Source organism: Phocoena sinus, chromosome 1 (assembly GCF_008692025.1).
Source record: "Phocoena sinus isolate mPhoSin1 chromosome 1, mPhoSin1.pri, whole genome shotgun sequence".
NCBI lineage: Eukaryota > Metazoa > Chordata > Mammalia > Artiodactyla > Phocoenidae > Phocoena > Phocoena sinus.
Window position 1 is genome coordinate 33,223,278 of NC_045763.1, and position 15,156 is coordinate 33,238,433.

General features: G+C 40.5%; 1 protein-coding gene across 6 annotated transcripts in view; it reads left to right on the forward strand.

The window, feature by feature from the left end:
- Positions 1-15,156, forward strand: part of NFYC (nuclear transcription factor Y subunit gamma) — a 63,552-nt gene that overhangs the window by 24,092 nt on the left and 24,304 nt on the right. For 5 of the 6 annotated variants that reach the window (XM_032635147.1, XM_032635140.1, XM_032635109.1 and 2 more), the window contains exon 2: positions 9,193-9,305. In XM_032635147.1, coding sequence (XP_032491038.1) covers positions 9,201-9,305 — 105 coding nt within the window. In that variant the 5' untranslated portion in view covers positions 9,193-9,200. Of the gene's footprint in view, positions 1-125; positions 198-9,192; positions 9,306-15,156 lie in introns of all 6 variants that reach the window. The other variant, XM_032635123.1, reaches the window with a different exon arrangement.

The following is a 15,156-nucleotide window of genomic DNA, read 5'->3' on the forward strand; positions in this document are numbered from 1 at the left end:
TTCAGGCCAGGAGTAGATGTCTTGTCTAGCTCTGAGCAGTGATTTTGATATGCCATCTGGCATTTATATGATGCTTGGTATTTTTCAAGGCCTTCTAACGTGTCTTTCCCATTTGTGTGCTGCAGCTGCCCTGTGAGGTGAAAGAGGCCTCAAGAAGTTACGTGACAAGTCAGTAGCCAGAGAGCAAGAACCTCCAGGTCCGATACATTTTATTTATGTATTTACCCTGTACTTTACTGCCCCCCACTGTTTGCTGCTGAGTATTCATAGGTGCTACTGACTGTCCTAGAGACAAGCAAGAGGGAGGATAAAACAGAAAAGAGAGTGATGGAGCAAGGAGAGAGACAACAGAGAAATAAGAGAAGGATGTTTGTATGATAGGAGATAGCAGTGCCATTAGCATCTTCTGTGATTGCCACAGAGATTTTGTGAGCAAGTGGATAAAAATGATCTTCTGGGTTAAGGATTTGAGTCAGTGATCCAAGCCGAGACTGCTCATCTCCCTGGACGGTTTGAATATACACATACCTTAAAGTAACAAAAAGTGAGAATGAACGATCTGTACTAAATCAAGAACAGAATTTTAGAGCTTTTGTATTTCCAGCTGCACTATTTACTATATTGTGACCTTGAGCAGGTGACGTAAGATACCCAATCCTCGGCTTTCTTATCTGTAAAATTGGAACGATACTGATATCTTTGGCACTGAGCTGAGTGAAGATCAATTGAGGGTAAAACTCTAAAGCTTTTAAGTTGGCACCTTTGAAACATTCTTCAGAATCACACTTTTCACCTCTCCTGGGCGTACATTAACACAGGATCCTGCTAGAAGCTGGCAAAAGATTGTTCTTAGAGTTTCTGAGTCTCAGAGGGGATCCAGTAAGCAAAATGGCTCTTTGTTTTAGATTACGTTTTAGCTCAGACTTACAGGCACTATTCTTTCTCCAGCTCATGTTAGAATTCTCTTTGAGGCTCAGGGTCTGAAAACCCAGTTACGTACTTGTCATTCTTCCTTCAAGAATTTATTTACTTTCATTAGGTTGGAGTGTCAGAGAGATTAACAAATATTTCTGTGGGGTAGAGAGGGCTGGCCTAGTTTACTCCTAATGGAGGTTGAACAGGTGAGGAAGCAATGTAACAGCTGTGTGATCTAGGGCAAGCTTTTCAAACCTCTGACACTCAGTTTCCCCATCATTATATTATCAGATCCTTTTTTTTTTTTTTCTAAAGGGCCAGATAATATTTTCAGCTTGTGGGTCATACAGTTTCTGTTCTAGCACTTCAACTCTACTGTTGTAGCGTGGAAACAGCCATAGACAATGTAAGTGAATGGGGGCTGCAGTCTTCCAGGAAAACTGAATTTACAAAAACAGGCTGCACGCCAGATTTGGCCTGTGGGCTGTAGTTTGTGGACCCTTGCTTTAGAATACTTCACTAAAATATTTGGTCTTTTTTCTCCATCATACAAAATACTGATAGTGTTTTGTTGCTGTCATATATGCCAGTGTATAGACATACATGTCATGTAAGCTGAATGTCAGTAAAGGCATGAGGAAGAAACTATGTGAAGTAAGATGTTCACATACCATTCCTATTCCACAGGAACAGGTTTTTAAATGTTCTGGTCACGCCTTCCTGTTAAGTTTCATTGCTTATACCAGTTGCTCTGCCTTCCTTTTTTTCCCAGATACACTATAACTATATTATGATCTAGCCCTTGTTTGAAAGATTATGTTGTAGTAGACAGCAAGGAGAAACATGTTTTGTTTTTGAAGGAAGAGTATCTCTGCTGCCAATTTGAAAATGTATCTTTGTGAGCAGATCTTTAGGGAGAGTAGTATGCAGGCACTTCCAACCCATAGTCTTTTGGAAAGCATGATTTCTCCTGTAGGCAGTTTGAAAAGGGGCTTCATACATAACCTTTTGGAGCTCAAGACAGACACACCCTCAGACACTGAACTTGGCATTGTTTGGGATTGGGGCAAGGGATCTACATTATTCATTCTTAGAGTAGTGGGATACTGTGTAATAACCTGCCAGTAAGTATGACCATCTGGAACCCAGTTATGTTTAGAATTTAAGTAGTAAGGTTTCTGGCACTAGGCTTAGTGCTTTCTTGCTTCAGTAGAAACCTTAGATGAGCTTAAATAAAGACTGTTGAGGGACTTCCCTGGCAGTCCAGCAGTTGAGACTCAAGTGCTTCCACTGCAGGGGGCACAGGTTCAATCCCTGGTTGAGGAACTAAGATCCCGCATGCCATGTGGCACGGCCAAAAAGTTTAAAAAAAGAAAAGAAAGGACTGTTGAACTCTCTTTTCTCTCTAGTCACCCTGCCTTCCCTTGTATTCATTCATTTATTACATCTTCAAGCAGTGAAATGTAGGCTTTCCATACCAGACCACCCCTTCGGCCTTTGGAGTATGTGTTCGGTACACATTGCTTCTGGAATGGCTTAGTGAAGTGACTGGCCCAAGGCCACCAGCTTGTAGGCAGCAGGCCAGTTCACAAACATAGGTCTTTTTATTTCCAGAACATTGTTATTTTTCTCCTGAAATTGTCAATGTAAGGTTGGTTTTATTGTGGAGAACATATGCCTCCTTAAGGCTTGAAATGCTTTTTAGCCATTGTGATTGATAATGGTCCTTATGTCCATCTATATAAACATGAGAACCAGCTTGATGTTGGTGGAATTGTTTTGTTTTAAATTTATTTATTTATTTTTGGCTGCGTTGGGTCATTGTTGCTGCGCGCGGGCTTTCTCTAGTTGCATGGAGCGGGGGCTGCGCTTCTTTGCGGTGCGTGGGCTTCTCGTTGCGGTGGCTTCTTGTTGTGGAGCACGGGCTCTAGGCGTGTGGGCTTCAGTAGTTGTGGCACGTGGGCTCTAGAGCGCAGGCTCAGTAGTTGTGGCACGTGGGCTCTAGAGCGCAGGCTCAGTAGTTGTGGCACACGGGCTTAGTTGCTCCGCAGCATGTGGGATCTTCCTGGACTAGGGATCAAACCCGTGTCCCCTGCATTGTCAGGTGGATTCTTAACCACTGAGCCACCAGGGAAGTCCGGAGGAATTGTTTCAGAAATTTTAGTTCTCAAATTTAGTTTTCACTTTTCTTTGTAGTTTGGAAGAATATCTAAAATAACAAGCACAAGTTAGCTTAAATCTTACCCCCTTTCTTCTTATTCATTCATATTAATATTCTTTCTTGATCTTTCATTCCCCATTTGAAATATAACATCGCAACAGTTTTAGCCAATTCAAATAAAGAAGCCTGGAACTAACATTAATAAATACCTGAGCAGTACTGGAACATAAAATGCAGGTGATAGTACCGCTAATTGGGCAAAATAAAAAGCATGTCATCTAATGACAGGAAAACATGATCAAAACGCAAGTCAAAAAGGCAAGTGAAGAAGTTAATTTGCTTTGAACATAGGGAGGTGCTTGATATATGTTAAGTTGGAGACACATAGGAATGTTTGGGGACATTCTCAGCCTGAAAGGCCTAAAGGCTGCAAGTTGGGATTGGGGTGGTGGTGCATTAAGGTGAAAGATGGTACCAGTGTTTAGATTTGTTTTTCCGTCACAACTGGGCCAAGAGATATTTGCTTGCATTTGACAATGAGAGCATTATTTTTAGGTAAAATTTGACTGCCTGGGATGGGGCAGCTCTAGTGTTTTAATAGGAAGCAGCAATGGGCAAGGATTGGACTTCATTTTAGGGGAAATTTCTGTGGTCCTTTTTCCTTGAATAGTTGTTGTGATGATAGGGATTTAGGTATTATCTCCCAACAATATCTATTTGGTTTTAGTTGTTTTCAGAGAGCTGTGTTGTGGGTTTAGGCATATTATAATGAAAAGGATTTTTGTAGAGAGAGTGAGGTACATGCCAAGAAATAGAGAGCCAAAACCTAAAGGTGCAGAGTTTTAGAAACTAGGGAATATTGTAGTAAAACCTTATGTTTCTTTGTATTTTATGAGGTTGGTCATTTTGATACATCCTCTTCCATGTCTAGCATATTACTAAGGGAGGATTTGGTGAGAATGGTAACTGGTCGAAAGAAGGAGCTTAAAAGACTTCCAAGGGAATCTTAAAGGAGGAGCACTCTGCTTCTGGGATATTTTGAAAACTCCTTAGGTCTCTTTCTTCAAGAATGATAAAGAGTAACCAGATATTAGAATGACAGATTGTCTACCCCTGAGTGATATGATTGAATCATCCCAATTTGATTGAATCATCCCATTTCCTCCATGATTTTCTCCTTATCCTCCTGGCAATGGCCAAACACAGGTCTCCCCCCTGCCCCTTCTTCTCCTACTTAACTATTGTCATTAATTTTTCAAACTTTGCTCATCTGTCCTGGTCACCTTTCTGAGAAGATTCTGACTTTCAAAAGGTTTACGCTTGGGAATGGTATGCACCCATGTTTCTAGCCTTGCAGTCTGCCTTGCAACTTCCAGGACGTGTGTGCGTGTGTGTGTGGTGTGTGTGTGTGTGTCCCCTTCCTATCATGCCCTTTTATCTTTTTAAAAAATATATATATATTTATTTGGCTGAGCCGGGTCTTAGTTGTGGCATGCGGAATCTAGTTCCCTGACCAGGGACCAAATCCAGGCCCCCTGCATGGGGAGCGCAGAGACTTAACCACTGGACCACCAGGGAAGTCCCATGCCCTTTTATCTTAAATTCACTTCGGCAAGTCATGTGGATTTCTGATTGTAGTCCTACTTATACTTTCAAGGCCCAGAGAGAACCTCGTTTATTTTGAAACTCCTAGGATAGTTTGCAGTCCCAATAAATCTTATTTCAGGGCCAGGCTTTCCAAGAGGCCTCTTTTTTCTCAGAAAGGCCATATGCAACAACTCTCTTGCTCCTTCATTCAGAAGTAATTATTTATCAGGCTTTGAGCTAGGTGCTGTGAGGGAATCCAGAGATAAATCATACTCAGGTCCTACCCACAAGCTTATAAATCAGAAGGGGAAATATGGTAAGAAATACATAAATAATGATCATACAAGGTAATGTGGTGAGGGCAGGAAGAAGTACAGATTAAGGGCTCTGAAGGTTTACAGGAAGGAGTGATCACTTGGAGTTATTTAGAGAACACTTGTGGAGAGACAGCAGTTGATTTGAGCATTGCAGAAGTGGCCTTTTCTTGGTGGGCTTTGATTCTTCCCATTTTAGTTTTGGAAAGCAAACTGTTTTTAAAACCAGATAAATTAAGAGATAATGGGAGTTGAGATTTCTTATAGCAACAAACATTCAATATTTCATCTGGTCCTTAAGTCTATATTAAATAGTTAAATAGGCAGTCTTATTCAAGTGTTTATAATCTAATTAATGAACATGAGTAATAAATCTAATATTAATTATGAACTAAATCTGGGAAATTCTATTATGCATTTTTCATGAGTCATCTAAGCTAATGTGGCTTGGTCTTACTATATATAAATAGCTTTATCTCATGATAGCGATAGCAATTTAACATGGAATAAAAAGGATCCTGGAATATAAATCTTTCTTACTTTTAAATACATAACCTTTCTTATCACTCTAGAAGATGAACCTGGCATATTTGCCATGGGTTGTAGATGTTGTAAGTAGGCTACTTCTGTAGCAAAATCCATTCAGTTGCAATTTATGTATTAATTATTAAAATAAGTGATAAAATTAACTAAGGTTACTTTATATTTTTTAACTTGTTGGGTGTTTGGTGAGCAAAATTTATTTATGATTAGGTTTTATTATTTTAATGTTAAGTTTTGCCACAGTCAGAAAATATTGAGAACACCAACTTGTTTTCATAAGATCTGTTGCGTGAGATTTGATCTAATTTTTAAAGCCCCATGTGAAGACTGGATCTGCTTTGGGGAAAGCCTTTTGAATAAAAATACTCACTTTCTAGGAATTTATAGTAACAATTTATGTTCTTCCAAGAGATTTTTAAGATTTATTTATTATTTATTTATTTTTATTTTATTTTTGGCTGTGTCGGGTCTTAGTTGCAGCACGCAGGATCTTTGTTGAAGCATGCGGTATCTTTCGTCTTGGTGCCCAGGCTTCTCTCTAATTGTGGCGTGCGGATTTTGTCTTCTCGAGTTGTGGCACGCAGGCTCCAGGGTGTGTGGGCTCTGCAGTTGTGGCGCGTGAGCTCTGTAGTTTGCTGCACGCAGGCTCTAGTTGAGGTGCGTGAGCTCAGTATTTGTGGCGCACGGGCTTAGTTGCCCCGCAGCATGTGGCATCTTAGTTCCCTGACCAGGGATTGAACCTGCATCCTCTGCATTGTAAGGCGGATTCTTTATCACTGGACCACCAGGGAAGTCCCCCAAGAGATATTAAGATAATTAGCTACAAATCATCTCTGGGCAGAGATGCTAGAAAACATGCTCCAAACCATTTTCTCTTTTTCCTCATGAGAGGATCTTCTGTCCCTGATGGAAGTATAGTACCTTTGTTTTTTTGGAGTCAGGAATTTATGAAAAGAGGTTTCTCAATGGAAAAAGCATAAAAGTTGTAACTCTAAATCGAAAGCTGAAATGATCCTTTGTTCGTAAATTCAACTTAGTGTAAAGAACAGTGAGAGCTGGATGGATGGATGGAAAAGAATGCCTTACCAGTGAGCCAGTTTCTTAGAAGTATAGCGGGAGGAGCTCATGTTTAAGCTAAATGACTCCTTAGGGTGGGAGTGAGGGAGCTGGGCAGAGCTTGAAGTAGGGCTGTAAGCATCTTTTAGAGGAGGTGGCCTGGGTGGTTCTTAATGCCTTTTTCCCCCCAGTTTTAAACTTCTGTGATGCAGTAAAATGTAAAGGACATTATTACTGACTTGAATTTTTTTTGCCATTATCCATTTATGATTTTCTAATTCAGACAGGTCTCTCAAGTTAAACACTTAACCTTTAATACATTTATCAGTTCCAGATAATTTGTTAACTTCTGTTCTGTAGCCAACCCCCACTCTGACAGTGTGGCTCTGAGCCAGCCAAAGATTCATTCATAATCTATTGACTGCACAGATGTTTGGGAACTGATTGCGCCAGCACATCCTTAGTTGGGGCAATTCAAGATTTAAAAGCAGACTGTGCACAGATGGTTTTAAAGATGCTTCTTGAATTGTGTACCTTGGTAATGTTTGTGGGAAGAGATCAGAGGACAATCAAAACTGGTTACCAACTTTCTAAATCTCACGGGCCTTTGCACTCAAACTAAACCTACTCATCATTAGCAAGTTATACAGAGATACACTGGCAATTGTGCATCTTCCTCCTTTGACCATAGCAGTTTTCATGGCAGATTCTGCTAAGATCAGGCATGTACAGGGGTCCCTACAATGAAAGGTTAGATTCTTTTTAAAGTTTTTTTGATAATTATTTTCATTTCTAGAAAGCTTTTATTTGCCCCATTTAAAAAGGTTAGAGTCTCACTCTCATCATTGTCGTGAGTACCTCGTAGGAATCTATTAATAAAAGTAAATAAATTTCTGTAGATTACCTTGGTTTCTTTGTTCTCAGTACATCTAAGAGAATAGTGTATATAGGCCATGTGCATATGGTGATAAGTGAAAATGTCATGGGAGCTGAGTTGAGAGGATCTTACTTGGTTATTTAGGACTCAAAATTTTATCTAGTCATTTCCAACCGTGATTCAACATTCTTCACTTTAATTCCCTCCAGAAACTCCAAGATCATATTGCTTCCTAACACTTAGAGTTCCTGTTGATGTATGGAGCTGCTTGTAGGCCTCCAGCACCAGAAATTGGCTCCAAACCTTTTCCCATTACATCATCAGCCACTAATGTCATTACACCAGAGTGAAATCTGCTTTGAAGATTGTACTCTTGTTTTCCTTTCATTTCTTTCCTCTCATCATTTCCTTTAGAAGAAAAAGGGGGGGAAAAAATTAGAGACCTTTAGGACAGTCCCAGGCAAACATTTAAGAGTGAATCGAACATCCTCACAGTCTACACCTAGATTTATCAGCCTTCATTCCATTCTGCTGATGGAGAACGATGTGCCCAGCACGCATCCACATGAAGCCTGGAAAGTAGCAGTTTGGTCACGTGACCCCTGGCTTTGGTGCGTTTCTTTCAGCCCTTCAGAATTAGTTCTTAATGACTTACATAGCTGTCCACCAGCATCCTGTCACTGGCCCGTCAAACCTTTTCAGATAGTTTCCCAGAATAGAAATTCTTAGGACGTCGCTAAGTGTCTTGCTCTTTGTGTTCAATTAAACTGTTTCTTGGGTGTAAGTTTTTGTCAGATAAGCATTTAAGCCATCTGGAGTTTTTTACTTCCCCCCTGTAAATCTTTTAAGACATTACAATGTTATCTGTATTTATAGCTGATGTGGAGATCCTTATTCATCTTCCCTCCCCCATCACAAAGCAACTGACGGCAAGTTCTTACTCTCTTTTCTCTGTCCTAAATTTAATTCTTCAATGTTTTTCAACCATCTTTAAAGCTTCCAGTTGGTGGTGTGCTTTGTTTGGCTTTGTGCCTGACAGCATGGTTCAGGTAAGGAAAGAACGGGGAAGTGATTTCCGTTCGGAGACTTTGTGCCATCCACTCAATTACTGGCCTAGACTTTAGTGTTTTTGTGTCCTTTGAGGCAGATTAGCTTGAGATTAGAAAGAATAATAATCATCAGTAGCCCCAAAGAAGTGGAACCACAGTGTCTAAAACAAAAGAATAAACTTGGCTCTTATTTTTTAAGACTTTGGGTTTACATTTCTGTACAGTATTAATCACTGGGGACCCGTAATGTATGTGCTGCAGGCTGTGGCATGGAGTGTGAGAAGCCACATAGAACTTGAAAAACATTGGAGAGAATGGCATTGAAAATTATGGACCAGACTAGGACAACCAAGTGCCTTTTTTTCTTTCCCCTCCGCAAAATAAGACATTAAAAGTCCTTGATTCACATTAGGATTTGAGTTTGGATTGCTAGCAATTTTAGATTTTCTGCTTGGAGCTCCTTGTTAGTCTCTGCGGTATGAGCTGGATAGAAGGGAAAACTTTCCTCCTTATTTTTGGCTAAGACTTAAGCTGGTGTGAAAAACCCCTTCAGCACAATTTTGTATACTTTCTCAGGCTGAGAAATTGAATGAATTAGTGAAAACATCCACAAGGAAAGCTATAAATAAGCTGGACAGAAAGTCTGACTTTATTATTTCTAATGTATCTCATGTATGTGTTTGTTTTTAGTTGTCAAAATGTCCACAGAAGGAGGATTTGGTGGTGCTAGCAGCAGTGATGCCCAGCAAAGCCTACAGTCCTTCTGGCCTCGTGTCATGGAAGAAATCCGGAATTTAACAGTGGTAAGGAAGAATGAGAAACTTTTAAAGAGTGTAAAAGCTTTGAGATGAATAACCAAAACTTAGACTAAAGTGTTTTTAATCTCAAGCATATTTCTAAAAATATAGTTCATTTCTGACCTTTGGATAGGAAAATGAAAATATAATTTACCTTAGGTGAGGTAACTACAAGGGTTTTTTTATATCTTAGTGGCTCTCTTTAGGCATGTGGTTGTATAGTGGATGCTTTGACTTGGAGATACTTTAATGTGAGGCAGATCTTTTAGAGAATGCAGAAAAGCAGAGCTTACTTTCCTCCAGTAGCTGTAGGTCATTTCTTAAGCCTGATTTAGTGGCCCTGCCAAATTTCTAGGACCTGGTGAAAACTTGGGCAGTTTATTCAACAACAAATCTATTGTAAGCAGGCACTCTTTCCAGGTGTCAAAAGATACACTTAGATTGGGGTTACTTAACAGCCTTACTGACATTTTGGGCCAGATTATTCTTTGTTTTGAGGGGCTCTTCTGTGCATTGTACAGTGTTTAGCAGCATCTCTGGCCTTTAATCAGTAGATGCCAGCCAGTAGCACTCCCCTTTCAGTTGTGACAACCAAAAATTTTGCTAGACATTGGCAAATGTTCCCTGGGGGCCGAAATCATCCCCTGTTGAGAACCTCTGACATAGAAGAATCAAATAAAACCCTGGCTCTTGAGGGGCTTACAATGTAGTAATTACAACCGGAGTCATTTATTTGATAAGTATTTATTAAACAGTTACTGAGTCAGGCACAGTGATGAATCTGAAGCAATAAAAGTCAGAGTATGGTGTCATATCCTTAATGAAGAATGTTCCATTTGGTGTCATTTCAGCAAATGCTGAAGGAGCTCTCTGTGTTAGATGTGTCATTCCTGCCCTGAAGGTATCAATATTAGCATCCTGGCAGAGCAAACACTGGATTCCTTCTTGATGTAGAACTCATGTTGCAATTTCTTAGAGCTTTGGTCCTTAACCTCTAACATAACGTAGTCAGTTTATTTGTTCACTTGACGAATACTTATGCACCTACTTGGCTATGCTACTTACTGTGGATCCAATTGTGAACCGGACAGACGGAATCATTGCACTCACAGAACATGTATTCTGGTGGGAGTGACAGACTATAAACAGGTAATGAATGAATAAAATAAACAACATAACTTACTGTGATAAACGCCCACTTGACTTCAGGGGTAGAGAAACTAATTTATATCCTGAATGTACCTGTGGGTCACGTTTGTGTGTATGGGGGATTTTCAGCAGTTGAACTTGGCTTGAGCTTTCTCGGAGTGGCCTGTGCTCACAGGTGGATTTCCACTGAAAAATCATTCTTTCTCTTCTGCAGTCTAAAGGTAGTAGTTATCTGTACTATCTTAGATATAAAACAGAAGGAAGGAAAAAAATGAAATTATAAAGTCAAAAGTGGGGTATTTTGTGCATGTTTTGAGGGGATAATCTCATGGTTAAGCTTATCAGGTTTTAGTGCTGGGATCAGCCTGGTGTAAAACTAGTGCCCTCCTGGGGTATGGTGGGACTAGGCCAGTGCAGCAAGTCTGTCCTCCAGCTTGAACGCCGAAAAAATCCAGGATCAGGCGAGGGGTCACATAAACTGTGGAAGTTCAAATTCAGCACCTAGCTTTTCTGTATTTTGTTGGACTTTGACTTTTTTTTTTAATTGTGGTAAAAGGACACAATGAAATTTACCATCTTAACCATTTTAAAATGTACAGTTCAGTAGTGTATTTACATTGTTGTGAAACAGATATCCAGGACTTTTTAATCTTACAGAACTGAAACTTTATACCCATAAAACCACCACCACCCGCTTTTCCCTCTCCCCAGACCTTGGTAATCACCATTCTACTTTCTGTTTCTCTGAGCACTCTAAGTACCTCACATAAGTGGACCCATACAGTATTTGTCTTTTTGTGCCTGGCTTATTTCGCTTAGCATAATGTTTTCAAGGTTCATCCATGTTGTAGCATGTGACAGGATTTCTTTCCTTATTCAGGCTGAATAATATTTCCTGTGTATGTGTACATACCACACTTTGTTTATCCATTCATCTGTCAGTGGGCATTTGGGTTGCTTTCATTTCTTGCCTATAGTGAATAATGCTGCAGTGAACAGGAATGTGGGCTTTGATTTTTATCCTACTTGGTTTAATTTTCAAGTTTGACATCAGAGCAGATGGTGGTGTTGACCAACTTTTTGTCACTAGACAGCTAGTCCTTCAGAGGTTAAAAATGGATTTGGGACTTCCCTGGTGGCGCAGTGGTTAAGAATCCACCTGCCAATGCAGGGGACATGGGTTCGATCCCTGGTCCGGGAAGATCCCACATGCCGCGGAGCAGCTAAGCCTGTGCGCCACAACTAGAGCCTGCGCTCTAGAGCCTGCAAGCCACAGCTACTGAAGCCTGTGCACTTAGAGCCCATGCTCTGCAACAAGAGAAGCCAACCGCAATGAAAAGCCCATGCACCACAATGAAGAGTAGCTCCTCCACCACTCGCCACAACTAGAGAAAGCCCGCGTACAGCAATGAAGATCCAATGCAGCCAAAAATAAATAAATAAGTAAATAAATCTATTTTTTTAAAAAGTGGGTTACTTTGAGGGATTCACTTGTAGTTCAAGTTTTATGAGTAAGGAGAAAGAAGCTCAAGGAGGAAAGTCTTCTTTAATCTTCTATTGATGGCTAACTAAAAATTTCCTCCTGTGTACCCCTGAGAAAAGACTCCTAGACTGCTACCATCGTATCTCTTACATCAGATGCTTAGAATGATGTTCGGCATAAAATAGGTGCACGTTAAATATTTGAATGAATCAGATTCCTCTGCTTCAGAGTTAGTGTGAAGCAACATAGTGCCAAGTTTGAGTGAGAATGCAATCCAATAAAGTCCCTTTGTAAAACTTTTATTTTCCCTCTGCCTATGGCACACGAAGAAGGCATCTGCTTCTCTGACTGCACTTCTGCCTGTGTAACATGGCTGACGTTTTAGTGTTTAGTCTGTGCCTTTCCAGAACTCAGCAGCACTTACAACCAGACTTCCTCAGATATATCAGAGCCTCTTAGGTTGACATCTCAAAGTGTCTACCAGATTTTTTTAAAAATCCATATGTTCAAACCATCCAAACGTAAATAAAACTTATGAGAATACTCATAGGTGTTGTGGTCTCTCTGTGACTGGGACAAAGATGTTCCAAAAACAAGTAATTGAAGTTTGCTAGATGATATAATTCGTGATGTATTGGAGACATTGGCCCCAGTCGTTTTGGTCTGTGTTCTGCAAAAGCAATTTGTCTTTCATCTCAGCTTGGCCATCAGGCTCTCCTCATTCTTGAAAGCTCTGCATTGTCCATAAACCCAGATGGTGTTCAGCTGGAATTGAAGTTGGTTAAAAATCATACCAAAATGATCGTACACCAGGATGATTGTGTAAAATACTGTAGCAGAACTCTGGGAACAGTAATTAATAGACTTCTTGGCATTGAATTTTACCCTTCTAGACCTCTTCGAAAGGGGGGAAGAAGAAGCTCACTTTTGTCTTTTGGGGGGCAGATGGGGAGGCAGTAACGCTGAATCTTAAAGAAAAATCTGATCCTCCTTTAAGCTCCTTCCGTACATCCCATTTAGCCTTCAGTTAGCTGTAATTTAATGCTTAGGTCACTTTCTTTTAATCGCCAATTATATCTTTTCATTCTTCAATGCCTCCAGATTGGAAGATGACATTTCCACCCTTACAATCAAATCAGATAACCATTTAAATAAGAACTTGGAGGTAAAGGTTGGTGGACTGTTAAAAAATAGGTCCTGTGCTGTTTGAGCTCTTCCTGTAGAGCAGTGCTTCTCAGAATTTATTATCTATATGTGAACAACATAAGGGTCATGTTGAAATACAGATTTTGATTTAGGAGGTTTGGATTGGAGCCTGAGATTCTACATTTCTTTTGAGTTCCCAGATGATGCCATTGCTGGTCTAGGGACCTCACATGGAGCAACAAGGCTTTAAAGCAGTGGTCCTTAACCCCTCACTGTGGATTACAGCCACCAGGGTAGTTTTCAAAAAATGTGATGCCAGGACTCCACTCCCTAGAGTTCCTGATTCACTTAGTCTGGGGTAAAGCGCAGACATCTTGTTTTTCAAAAGCTCCCCCAGGTGATTCTGACATGTTGCCAAGGTTGAGAATCACTGCTTTCGAGAGGATAGAATCTTGACTTTGCCAGAGTGAGTGCCTGACTAGGTAGGCCTGCAAAAGATTTCTCATCATTGTTTGAGACTGTGGATGTTCTTTAGTGCAGCCTGAGACCCACTGACTTCTCTTTGGCTTTCAGCTCTCATTGAGTGAATTCAGACTTCTTGAAATTCAGCAATTTGAGTTGGCAGCGTTTTTTTTTTTTTTTTTTTTTTTTTTTTTTTTTTTTTGTGGTACGCGGGCCTCTCACTGTTGTGGCCTCTCCCGTTGCGGAGCACAGGCTCCGGATGCGCAGGCTCAGCAGCCATGGCTCACGGGCCCAGCCGCTCCGCGGCATGTGGGATCTTCCCGGACCGGGGAACGAACCCGCGTCCCCTGCATCGGCAGGCGGACTCTCAACCACTGCGCCACCAGGAAGCCCCGTTGGCAGCATTTTTAAGTGTAGCTCTTTGGTTGTGGTCAAGAGCACGAGAATGTTCTGAGAGAATCTGCTCTTCTACCATGCTGACGTCACTTCCAAGAGTAAAATGTGTTAGTTGTTCTTCCACTTGGATTAGCATCGGGAGAAGAAGTTTAATGTTACTCATGTCAGTTGCATGGTTTCCAATGACAAGGGGAGCATTGACTTGAAAGCCAATTTACTGATAGTGAAGGGGCTCCCCTCTCCAATAAGCTTGTTGTAAACCCTTACATGTGACTGGAAAGCTAGGCTGAGATTATAGAAAACTGGGCTGTTGTCAGCGATAATGAGCCACACACACACATCTGAAGATCCTTTAAGATCTCAAGGTTTGGGGATCATGAGAAAGTTTCTCACAAAAGAAAAGGTTGGTGGGGCTTAGAGCAGAGCTTTTTGTAAATTTCTGCCTCATTTTACACATCATCAAGGTGGGGATGAGATCCTTGACCTTTTCTTGTTTTTTCTTTTAATTAAAGAATAGTCTCATAGAAATTCTAAAAGTAATATTTTATTCTTTCAAGTTAGGGAAGGAGGTCTTTTTATTAGCTTTGGGCTTTAGTTAAGTAATCTTAGAACAGCCTTGTGGGAATTATATTAAATAACCAAGCCAAATGAGAGCACACTTGCAAGAGACCTAAATCTTGTGGTCATAATCTTTTTCTTTATGTATCATCCTGGGAGGCCTTCCAAAGGAATTATCATCCCTAGTATTCTCTTTGGCATTTCTGTTTAACATCATCATTTTGTGTGATATGCCACACAAGAAAGAAGACCAGTGATTGATTTCTGTAGTTAAATGTTTTTTTAAAAATCCCTTTAGAATCTGGCCCCAATCCAGCGTTCCCTTTCCTACTGTTCCCCTCTGTACTAAGGTCATACATCGAAAACTTAAATAGGCCAGGTTTTTTGTCTCTGTGCTTCTGTGCATGCTGTTTCTTCTGTCTGAATAACATACTTTTCCAGCAAGCAGATTTGCAGTATCCCTAGATATAATTGAGATTCAGCCCCTCTGTGGAACATTTGCCAGTTCCTTTCGCTCACTCCAGCGCCCCACACCTCCCATTGCCAGCTGGTCATTTCTTTTCCGTGTGGGATTTTACACCCCCATTCTAGTATAGGATAGGGGATTATAATGTTCTTATGTGATAGTCTCTAACAATTAAACTATTTGGCTCTTCAAAGGTA